General features: G+C 34.9%; 1 protein-coding gene across 7 annotated transcripts in view; it reads left to right on the plus strand.

Moving 5' to 3' along the window:
• Positions 1 to 12,544, plus strand: part of LOC126885664 (protein TIS11) — a 234,259-nt gene that overhangs the window by 186,960 nt on the left and 34,755 nt on the right. For 3 of the 7 annotated variants that reach the window (XM_050652359.1, XM_050652355.1, XM_050652353.1), the window contains exon 2: positions 3,821 to 3,901. The exons of 2 other annotated variants lie outside the window; for them this stretch is intronic. In XM_050652359.1, the coding sequence (XP_050508316.1) occupies positions 3,899 to 3,901 (3 nt within the window). In that variant the 5' untranslated portion in view covers positions 3,821 to 3,898. The remainder of the gene's footprint in view (positions 1 to 3,820; positions 3,902 to 12,544) is intronic. 2 more of the 7 variants (XM_050652356.1, XM_050652354.1) reach the window with 1 other exon arrangement.

A 12,544-nucleotide genomic window follows, 5' to 3' on the forward strand; every position in this document is an offset into this window, starting at 1 on the left:
GATTGTTGTAAACAATTTTTCGACCACGGCACCGTCTGGCACCCTGTGGATGTGTTATAAGAACCTCTCTTTGAGTAAATTTGTGCAAAAAATTGAATAGGAATAATTTCGCTAGCGAGGGCGACGATACTGACCGGTCTAAATACTCTGTATCAAATTCAAAGAAATACCTAAATAAACAACGAGGGGAAAACGACCCGTAGCTGTCAACATCCGAAAAATATTGTTTTGGAATGAACCGAACGCAGACGTAACGTGTCTTATACCCTCGTTACGTGTCTTATACGCACAATATGAATGGTTCAATTTAAAAACCATTAAATTATATTTCGCAAACGAAACGCTACGTGCCGAAAACGCGACGTGCATTATAATATGACGCGACCTTAAGACGAGCAGGATTTTGGCCTACTATTAGTGTAGATCTCAAAAACAAAATTGAGCAGTGTATTCTGCTATGTTAAAAATTTAATAAGTAGATTCATAAATAATATCCTTTGTAATCCATTTCTTATTAATAACCAACCTCTTACACATTGTAACCACTGAGTGCGTTATTCTTAATAATTTTTATATCTCTAAAATATTGTTTCATTTGTTTATAAATTGTTCACGGTTAGTGGCAAATTTGAAATTCAAATGACTTGATAAACGAATCCCATGTTGCCACATTCCTACTCGATCCGGTCGGCTCATATGATTTATGAGAGAACCAGATTTTATGTGCGTGTGTATTTTTTTAGTTTCGTCATCACTTCAGAAGAAACTATTAAAATGTTGTAAAAAAGCCGATAGATGAACCGAGATTTGTTACCACACAGTTAAAGCAATTTTTTAGCGGGACGTGCAACTTCTTATGCTGCGGCCACAATAACGCCTAATGCCGTTAATTAACGCATTATTTGCCATCTCTTTAATGCAAATAATGCGTTAATTAACGACATTAGACGTTACTGTGGCCCCAACATTACAATTACCGAATCCTAATAATATAGGAATTTTTACGTCAAACTAGATACCTATTGTTCAAGCAATCTATCTAGTGTAATAGGTAAGATTTGTAGCTTTGGGTAGTTCTTCTTTAAGCTATTATAGGCCGGCAGCTGGTTTTTTCTGGTAATTAAATATGTAGTTAAAAATATTTATTTATACTTAGGTAAATACCGTTAAAGCAGAACATAACATCGTATGTGTTAAAATTAATTTTATCAATTTTTTAATTACATTTAACCTCACAGGGACCCTCCCTCTTACCGCATGCTTGCATTAATAACTGATGTAGAATAGCTTTTTTAATTAATCTTGTTATTGTTAGAAGTATTGATACTAAAAGAACTTTATAAAAACACAGTTAGATCTAAAATTACTTTAGGTATACTTCAAAACTTTTAAAATTCAGCACAAAATGCAAGCATGTCCCCGTTCTTTTTTTATTTATTAAAAATCCAAAATCTAAAATTTTTTTTTAACCGGAGTCTTTTCATTACTACACTTATGCTTCGAAAATAAATTGCACAACACAACAATTAAAATACTGATACACTTAACTCATTTTCTCCTTCTTCCGTATTTTCTTCGTCACTATCATCGCCCAATTCAATAATAAGTTTATTTGCACCATTAATGTGGAAGTGCCCAATCTTCTTATATAATATTCTTCTACTTTGATCACTTTGGCGATTCTTTTCTGCCTAAAGGCAAGCGTCCAAAGACCCGCATCGTACGCAACGGATTTTAGTTTGCCTTGTACAGAAACTTACGTAACCGCGTCCACTGATCCGCATCGTACGGATCGCATTATCGATTGTCGAAACTAAAATCCGTTGCGTACGATGCGGGTCTGTGGACACTTGGCTTAAATCCTACTACTTTTCTACTATTACCTTAAAATCCCTTTGTGACTTCAAGCTGTAGTTTTATATTATTGCTTTTGGTACCTGTTAAGTGGTGAAACAGAACCGTCCTGAAGCTTTTAAGCATCTGAGTTTTGAGTTATTTTTTTTGCAATCATATGTATTTTGAAAATTAAATTGAAAATGGTTATTCATTTTTGATTTATATGTATTTTATTTTTTTTATTGTTTTATGATCATGTGGCTTTTTTAACTTGTTCCTATATCTAGAGGCAGAAAGAGAAAAAGCAACTGCACATGCCATAATAAAGATGCAAAACATGCGTGTTCACTGAATGTGAATCTTATTTTTTAACTCAGCTAAGTGATATTAAGTAATTAAAAAATTATTTTCGAAATACATACTTCCGTGGATTTTTTTTAAATGTGATTGTTGGAACCATTTTTGGTCGTATTGCCGTATTTGATGCCTATTTACAGCAATATACTGCTACGTAAATGATGTCAAAAGTGATTATGATGAGTACATGATGTGTATCTTACATTTTCGTCAGGTTGTTTCATCTTCAGAATGTATTTTTCTGTTTCTCCTTTCTCCCATTGCCTATTTTTACTGACTGATATTTAGTAGAACCGGCCCTGTTCGGAATCCCCAATCAAAATTTTCCATGGCTACCTGCCTAGATAATATCTACAGTGTTAGGGCATAGAACAGACTATCTACGGCCTTGGAAAACCAAACTTTAGTACCTAGGTACGGGTCTCTAATTTATTAGGTACTTTAGTAAAGATCTGTGTGATGTTTTTTAAAATGAGGATAAAGAAGAAAAAGAAAGTCCTCTGTAAATGTCGTTTTTTTTTTAGAAAAAAGCGTAGATCTGCGCTGTCCTATGAAATAATTATACAATATAATTTTATGTATGTATCCGTTTTGTTATTATGTGAATGCAAAACTGATTAAGTTGTGTTTTTCCGTATCTAACAGTCAAAACAAAATATTTCCATAGTACAATAGTTCAAGGAACAGTTTTTAAGTATCTTGCTTTGAAAGATTTGCCGTTTATTTGCATTCTAGAATATGTGACTTGCTTTCATCACGTATACCTAATGGCCGGTATACACTACAGCGATTTATCGTAGCGATGTGACTGCGCAGTTCGTTTATGCAGTTTTATCGATGTTGTGTACGAAAATTAGCGCAGATTGGTTGCAAAGATTGGCAGGCAGGAACAAAATTTATTCGATAAATCGTTGCCGATCGCGATTGCACAGTTTTATCGTAGTGTTGGTAATGTGTAGAGGGAAGTTAGGCCAAACATTGTTCAATGGGAACATGGTATCCAATGCTATAGAAATAAAGTTAGCTTGTGGAATAAGAAAAGTAAAGACTTTGCGACCACAATATGGAAAATGCTGCCTATACTAGGCTAATTATTAAGTACTAACCTATTGATCCATAAGCGGGCTCCACACTCTCGGCGAAGTTACTTCGCCAAAGTTGTCCGAAGTACCCTCTCTACACACTCGTTCTACTTCGCGAGGAAGTGCGATACCGACAAAGATCCATTTGACTCGGACACGCCAGACCGACAGAGAATGGAAGTAGAACGAAACGAAGTGAGGCAAAGTTACACTAGGTGGCAGTCTACACTCTCGTACTTGTTGAACCTCGATCGACTTCGGCGAGAGTGAAGTCGATACGGCCAATAGGGGGACGCCGGACGGTAGTAAAGAAAATAAATAACCTGCGGACTTACAAGAAGGAACTAAACATCGGCATGTTCAAGTCTGAGCTTCTCTAGAGAACTGACAGTCGGTTCAAATTTTGTAAACGTATGGACACTCTATGGACGTCCGATAAACTTCACAAACGAACTGCGCAGTCACATCGCTACGATAAATCGTTCTAGTGTATACCGGTCGGAGGTTTCCAATATGCATAACCAATTTGATTCTTTCTTTTATAGGTCGGACAAAGTAAATTATTCTTCCGGTATCCTACGAATAACGAGCAGAGCAACTATAGAAATGAAATAGTGAGTATTATGGTAAGAAATAGTAACTAGATATATCTTATTTACTATTTTTGTTGATAATGAATTACAATTTCAGTTCAAAATACGTTTATTTGACTTTAGATGACCAGTTCGGAAAATTTGAAAACTTATTTTGAAGTGAAATTGTGAATTAGGAACTAGCTTCAGAACAATCGAATGGCGTAGTTCGGTGGCTATGGTATTACCTTGTCAAACCAGACGACTCAGTTCCCAGAGCACGCAAAATAGAATTCTATTTTGCTGACGTCACAAAATAGAATTTCATAATGGGAGAATCGACGGTTGCTAGGCAACGTGACGTCACTAAAATAGAATTCTATTTGGCGTGCTCCCAAAGCAGGTTCGATCCCTGGTTCGGCCTAAATAATGGATGCGGCTTGGGAAACTCATCTTTATCTTGGGCAGCTGCCATCGTGTAAGAGCAGGTGTATGTGTTAAATTGTTGTCGATCCAAATAGCAATTGTAGCTTTGAAAACTACTACACGAAAGATTTCTACGCGGTGAAACCATTCCCTCAGGTGTTTGCCTTTCTTGATATTTGCTCCCAAATATTTTATGAAAGTTACCTCATTTTATAAAGTTACGCAGATGATTTGTTAGAATATGATAAATAATAATTCGTGAAATTTTTCGATATTGTTTGAGATATCCAATACTGTTTTCTTCCTGAATATACTGGATAGCAAGATTTTGTGGTATCAGGGATCTGATAATAATCATGCTAGGGATTCTCTTAGACCTGCCAACAACGTGGTTAAAGCTTGTTGATGAAAAACTCTTACTTTACCAAGGATTTTACCTAGAATTCGTCTCTTCAATATCATCAAGATCTATTTTATAGATTTGAGTACAATGAGGAGTGAAGCATTATCTAGATAAATGATGAGAGTGAAGAGTTTATGTGTTAGTGGCACCGAATTTTCCAAATAACTACCGAAGGAAGCTGGCTGTCTTACCCTGTCTGTGACTAATCCGCCTAAGTGAGATCATCTCATGTGAGTCTGCGTTAATTCTACTCTTACTCTTCATTATCTACAGCTAGAATTGCCATACTTTAACCTCCAAAGGGGTAGTAAACTCGAGCAGACCTTTATGGCCGTCTATTGGAAATCGAGTTTTTTCTCCATAGAGCGCTAGATTGAGACCTGCGCCAAATAATTGAAATCATTTGGCGCAGGCTTTTGAAGACTAGGGCACTAGGGTCTATATTTTTGTTGACTTCTCTCATTGGCGCCGCAGCGCCAAAACCACACACTAAAGAATGGTGTTCACAAGTGTTTGTAGAATTCCACATTATTAAATTAAAATTAGTTGCTAAATGAAGTTCTATTTTCCGATTCTTTGATCTATTTATAGTGTCTATTTCCTGCTTCAAATTTATTATCTATAGTCAATATTTTTTAATAAAACCTATAATAAAGCTTGAAGGACAAACAATCAATTTCTTGATTAAACTAAGACACTAACTAAAGCTGTGTTATAAAATATATTTTTATGTTTGAAACATCCACAAATATAGAAAGAAGCCTTCATTGAACCAATTATTTTGATATTGTTATCAGGCGATGTACCATTTTTCCATTTCATAAATATATTTTTTCAGTTATCTTCTTATCTTTTAATAATGCGAAAGGTCATTCTGATATGCTTATTTTAATTATCGTTATCGACATTACTACCAGTAAATTTTGTTTTTATCCCATAAGAGGATTGACGTGCCTGTTTACGGTTCGTGCCTAAAAATACGTTTGACGTTATCTAAACGTTTCGATTTTGTTACAAACAACATTATTGTATACAAAATTCGTCTGGAACAAAACCAGGAGATAATTCGTTTCTATTGGTTCATGTTCAAGAAGTTAGTACATACTTCTTTTCCCTCTCAAAAATTGTACAAAACGGCAAGAGCTTTATAGGACCGAACATAACTTTATTTTAATTGTTTATTGAGTTAATAAAAATTCATTCGAATTACAATTCCTAGAGATTATAGCTGACGCCTTGCGTTCAGAATCACTTCTTAAGTGAGGTTAATTACTCCTCCAGGTCATTTATATACAGCTTGCTGTGTGTTTTTGCTTCAATCGTTTTTATTCATTTCTTCCTGTCCTTGCACTGAACTTACCAGCCTTCAACATTCATTGTTCATCTTCTTTTACATCATCCAGCCATCTTCTATTACATCATCCAGCCATCTTCTATTACATCATCCAGCCATCTTCTATTACATCATCCAGCCATCTTCTATTACATCATCCAGCCATCTTCTATTACATCATCCAGCCATCTTCTATTACATCATCCAACCATCTTCTATTACATCATCCAGCCATCTTCTATTACATCATCCAGCCATCTTCTAGGCTTTCCTCTTTTTCGATAACTGTTTTAAGCGTCATCTTCGTCTTTGCTATGAGCTAGCTATATCATCTGCATGTGCTATTACTTAAATTGAGTCTAGTAGAAATTACTAGGGTCTGAATGAACAACAGCACTTAATATAACTGGGATAACTAAAGCTGAATAACTAAACGTTTTTTGGAAAATAAAAACCATACTTGCTAGATAGATCTATTATGGATACAACAAAGATTAAATAATAGATCACACAATCACACACAACAAAGTAATCTCAGCTCCAAGAGATGAGATCCCCGGAATAAGGTGCTTTCCCCGTGGAAACACCTTTACCCCTAAGCTACCTCCACCGTTCCCAATCGCAGACATAACGTTGGGCAGGCTTTACTTGGTTTGGTCTTGGATGCCCTGGGAAATGGAGCATCCGAGAGGCCTTTCAGCGATGCCCACTCTAGTAGGGGTGACGTTATGAGCCTTTCTTCCTGGTTTACCTTTCTTTCTTTCTTTCTTTTTGTGAATTAGAATTGCCTCTTCTCCAAATTATGTGCCCGTCCGTTGGTCACTGGCTTTCCACATTGGTTTTTTTGTGTGCCGGCTTTCGATGTGGCAAACTATGAGTTGCTTACTTCACCATCCTATCATCCTGTAAATCTGACCACTAAGCCTGCGAGCCTAACGGGCCCCAAACCTCAGCAATCGTGGGGTTGCTCGATCTGGGGTACCTGTGGAAAAAATTTCTGTCCTCATAACCTAAAATTTTTTTGATTAAATGGTGTGAAGTAGTAAGATTAGTAGATAACATATTTGATTCTTCCAAGTATCTTACGTTATTTTTTTTGTTTTTGCGAATGTAGACTTCTTGGAGATACGATCGTTCATAAAAATAATTACGATTTTTAGATACACATCTACTGTAATTGAATTAGTTGCTTACATTATTCTATTTAAATTTTCTATTAGCCTTATTCATATTTGAGACCTGCGCCACTTCTAAAGACAATTTAGCTGTAGTTTTATTTATCATTCATGTTAGTACATACTTATTACATCTCATGTGGCATTTGGTTAATGTTATTTGCATAGTTTAAACCACAAAATTCTAAAATATACGTTTCTTGGTACTTCATCCTTCAATTATTTTATAGTAGAAGAGAAAAATAATGGCCATTAAAAGTTTTATCATAAGCATTTTCAGTTTCTCAGCTATGTATCAAGCAAAACCAGATTCCGTCATGCCAGCCAGCGTGTTGGTAAAAAACCATTAGAAAAGTGGCAACACTGCACAACTTGTTGGAATAACCTTGTAACAGTCAGTTGAGCGGTGTGTCGTGTGTATGTGTGTGTGAGTAGGCGCACAACACATAAACGTACTTACGGGGCAACGGAAGGGGATGTAAGACTGACTGGTTCTAAAAAATGGAGATTAACGTGGCGTGACGCTCGATATTTGGTTGAGAGGTTTTGGTGAAGGTATGAGCATTTGTACTTCTGGTATACATTGTTTTACACTTTGTAGTTAACCTAAAAAGTAGGAGTAGTGCGTTTAGGCGTGGCTGAATAAAAATTATGTCTAGCCAATTATTTAACAAAATTGTCGACGTAAAGATCTAGTAATCTGCATTGTGATCAGTCTGTATCAGTTTCCCCATTTGATTTAATGTAAAGGATTGTTATCTTTCGTATTTCCTTTGCAAAAGAATACAGACAGTTCTTGATGGATAACGGAAATCGTCACGAAACTGCCGGTATCATTTTGATGAACTGTATCTATGTTCATCATTATATCGTTAGAAGACAGCAATTCCAAAAACATAGAGAATAAAATGCTATTTTTCTCATGATCATCTTTCAGTGCGTCACAGCACAGTTTTTCGATTTCTTTCTAACGCATTAAATTGTATGTGACAGAAAAAAGGCACGTCCGTGATTACAGACATTTACAACATTTATTCTAGTTATTCTAGTTGTCGATAGATGGCGCCATAATAAAAAAATATTTTTTTTTAATTAGATAATAATATTACAAAATATAATCTGTATAATTTATAAGACTGTACAACTCAAAGAAAATACCATTTTATAAATACAAGAAACACAATTGATTTGTTTTTATTCCAAATTGAAAATAAAATGTGACAACTGTCAGATTTAACTAAAATGTCATGTTAGAATAAATGTCATAGATGTGTATTATCACGGACTTACCCTTTTTCCTATCATTTGTTACGCACTGAAAAATGCTCATGAAAAGTAAAATAGTACATACTGTACTAAATTTACAATCAAAATGTAGTAGAAATAAACAAACAAAGACAGGTTAAATGCTACAGGGAGCACTCCCGAATCATAATTTACAAAGTATACCATAATTTACAATCATGATTTGGGATTTACAATGTAAATACATTGTAAATTCTGATTCGGGAGTGCTCCTAGTAATAGCATCTACATGTCTTGGTTTGTTTATTTTTACTGCATCTGGATTTCAAATTTAGTATAGGTCAGTCCAACGAGTACTTGCCTTTGCCAGATTTTTCAAATGTAATGTAACCGTCAATAAATAGATCACAATTTAGGCTTTCATCTGGTGATCTTCTTAATCAGTAGGTCGCTTTTCCCTATGTGTTCCAGCCATCCCTATGTGTCCCAGCCATCCCTATGTGTCCCAGTTTCTCGCTTAATAAATCTAACATATTATTTTCTCCCTTAATTTTCATGGTCTTTCTTCTCATTTCTCCGTTTTCCATTTTTATAGGGCCCATAATTCTTCTGAATATTCTTAATCTTTATTATGCGAGGAACATTGTCTAAGCTGCCTATCATCATTAGTGTGACCAACCCCAAGTCACTCGAATCCGGGACAAGGCTGAAAAAAATACCTGAAATCCGGGACTTTTCAATAAAAATCGGGCCATTTTTTAAGAAAACGATAATTAAAATACAGAAACGAAAAAAATCCACCGTTCTAGTATTTATAGAACTATCTTCTTCTTCTTGACGTGCCTATCCGTGACGAATGGTGGCGATCATCATGGCAATCTTCACTTTATCTGCAGCAACTCGAATAAGCTGCACAGATGTTGTGTTGAACCAGGTTCTGAGGTTCTTTAACCAGGATGTTCTTCTTCTTCATGGATCTCGCTTTGGAAATATTTTTCCTTGAAGAATGACTTGTAGGAGGGCATATCTGGATTCATTTCGCATAATGTGTCCAAAGTATTCCAACTTTCGAGATCTGATGGTGGTTAGTACTTCTCGGTTCTTCCCCATTCGTCTAAGGACCTCCTCATTTCTGACCCGATCAGTCCTATAGAACTATAGGAGTTCTATAGGATATCCTATAGTCCGTAGAACTATAATCTATAATACCAATAAAATGCATGGGTTTTGGACGTGGTGTTAGTATTACACTCTAGAAATTGTTGACTTTTTTTCGTCCCACGAATTCAATCTGATGTGAATTCTTAGAAGAATAACGTATTCAAAATTTCAAAATATAATTTTAGCAAAACTTTGAAAATTCGGATGGCCCGGAAGCCTTGTCCGGGACGCCGGGACACGACTTCATAATTCGGGCCATGTCCCGGATTTTTCGGGCTAGTTGGTCACACTAATCATCATAGATGTGCTTGTTTTTTGGTAAATGGAAATAAAAAATTTGTTTCATAATTTTATGGAAATAAAAAATAAATAATCAGCGGTTTATAGCGTCCTGCGCCTTTCGGTTCCTATTCTCCAGCCGCGTCGATCTGTGCAATCTCCTGGTCGAGATCTCTCCCAGAGACATTGTCTTCTGGATTCCACTTATCCAGGTAGTTTTCGGTCTGCCCCTTTTCCTTCTTTCCGCGGGGTTGCCATTCTATTATCAATTTTGGGAGTCGAGGTTCCTCTTTGTCCTTGTCGACGTCCTTGGTACACGGTACATATTAGCAACAGAGTTGTTTTCTTGAATTTCTTCTATTACGTTTTGTTTTCCTATTCATGATATCTCGTACTCTTTCATTCATTATGTGCGAGATGCAGGCCGATCTTCGTCAGAAGTTCATTTCCAGTGCGAGAGGTTTCGCATCCCTACAGTACCACGCTTTTAAAGATGCTATTACATTATATAGCTGTGCTTTCTTTTCTTCAAAGTTCAAAGCTTGTATTACTTTCTTTCCTTTCATAACTCTTTCCTCTGTTTCGAATTCTGTCCTTCCACTTTGTTCGATTCTCGTTTCAAGGTACCTACCTATACATGACCTATACATAATCGGAACTTGGCTCTGATTAGGCCAGGGTAATAAGACAAAAATATACCCTGTTCGTGACACTTCAGCAGCCACGATACTGAAGCGTATTTCGACAGGTAATACCCATAGGAACATATTGTAACTATTTCCGGCGTAGGATCTGGTGGCCATTTTTATTTATAAACAATTAACTATCAAAAAATGACATTTTTCCCTTTTTCTTCAAATCAACTGAAAACAGTGAAACTTACGATTTTTTCAGTACAAATATCTTCGAGATTATAGAAAAAGCTTAAAAATGACGTATTACAAAGTTTGATATACTCATGTATTGTTAATATAATTGCGAAAAATGGTCTGAATTAAATTATTTTTGCAATAACTGTTGTAAAAATTAGTGTACAGTGTACAGCTTTGAAATTTTTGTCAAATAAGGGTACTTTGGTGCTTAATATGTGATAAAAATTTCAAAGCGATTCATTCAGTTAATTGTTTATCCCAGAGAGCATTTTTTTTGCAATAACATAAGTCAGAAAAAAATGACGTTAGAACCATTCCACAGGTGTCAAATGAAAGAGCATGAGCTACATTTAAAAAAGTGAATAGAAAATGCATTTATTGGTAATAAATAATTACGCAAAAGTATCGTCAATTTTTCATTATAAACTTTTTGAATAACTTTTTCCAAAAAAATTAACTTTTTTACCCTGATTTAAGTGCACAACTACCAAGTAATGTTATTTATATCATAATTGATAAAATATTGTAATAAATATATATAATTTCTTCTATAACAAAATAAAAAGTTTATAAGGAAAGATTTACCATACTTTTGCATAATTATGTAGTACTAATAAATGCATTTTTTATTCACTTTTTTTAAACAAAGTTGAAAATATAGCTCATGCTCTTTCTTTGACACATGTGGAATGGTTTTAACGTCATTTTTTTTTACTTGTTATTGCAAAAAAATGCTCTGTGGGATAAACAATTCGAATATAAAATTTAAACAATTGAATGAATCGCTTTGAAATTTTTATGACATATTAAGCACCAAAGAACCCTTATTTGACAAAAATTTCAAATCTGTAACTAATTTTTACAACAGTTGTTGCGAATTTTTTTTTTGTTTTTTTTTTTGTATTTCCGACCTTTTTTCGCAATTATATTAACACTAAATGAGTATGTCAAACTTCGTAATACGTCATTTTAAAGCTTTTTCCATAATCTCGAAGATATTTGTACTAAAAAAACCATAAGTTTCCCTTTTTTCCATTGATTTGAAAAAAAAGTGAAAAATGCCATTTTTTCACACTTAATTGTTTATAAATAAAAATGGCCGCCAGATCCTACGCAGGAAATACATAGTTACAATTTTTGCTCTTATAGATAGGTATTACCTGTCGAAAAAACGCTTCAGTACCCTGGCTGTTCAAGTGTCATGGAAAAAACCTTATTACCCTGGACTAGATAACCATATCATCCTCTAGTTGTAACTCATTTTTCTGTCCTATACACATATTTATATAAAAATAGGTTCTGTTTCATAATGATTTCACTCCACATAATTAATGCCAAATCCGAATTCATAATCAGTTTTTCTGTCTGCTACAGTTTTGATGCACTAATTACCGGACGAGCAGAAAGTCAGTCACAACAAACGATATAATTACAATTCTATTGCTTTTCGCACAACAAATTCAGCAAATTCGCAAACAAAAATGAACCAATGAATAATATGCCTTCATGCTCTCAATTCCGGAACTGAATATCTAATTATGTAACAGCACTTTTACTTTTTAAAGATAATCACGAGACTGGTACCGTATTTGTTTCATCAATTTTTACATTCACTTTTCTTTAAAAGGTGCAGGCAGCGATTCTTTTATTCTACGAGAGCTTTTTTTGTAGTCGCAAGATAATTGCTGCTGTCAATGAACTTTTGAATAATATTGCATAAAAGCAATTGGTGTTGAGATTAGAATAAGATCGACGGTTGATCTCGATTTTTAGAGAATGTTGACCGATTGATTTTCTACACTT

This window comes from Diabrotica virgifera, chromosome 5 (genome assembly GCF_917563875.1).
Source record: "Diabrotica virgifera virgifera chromosome 5, PGI_DIABVI_V3a".
Taxonomy (NCBI): domain Eukaryota; kingdom Metazoa; phylum Arthropoda; class Insecta; order Coleoptera; family Chrysomelidae; genus Diabrotica; species Diabrotica virgifera.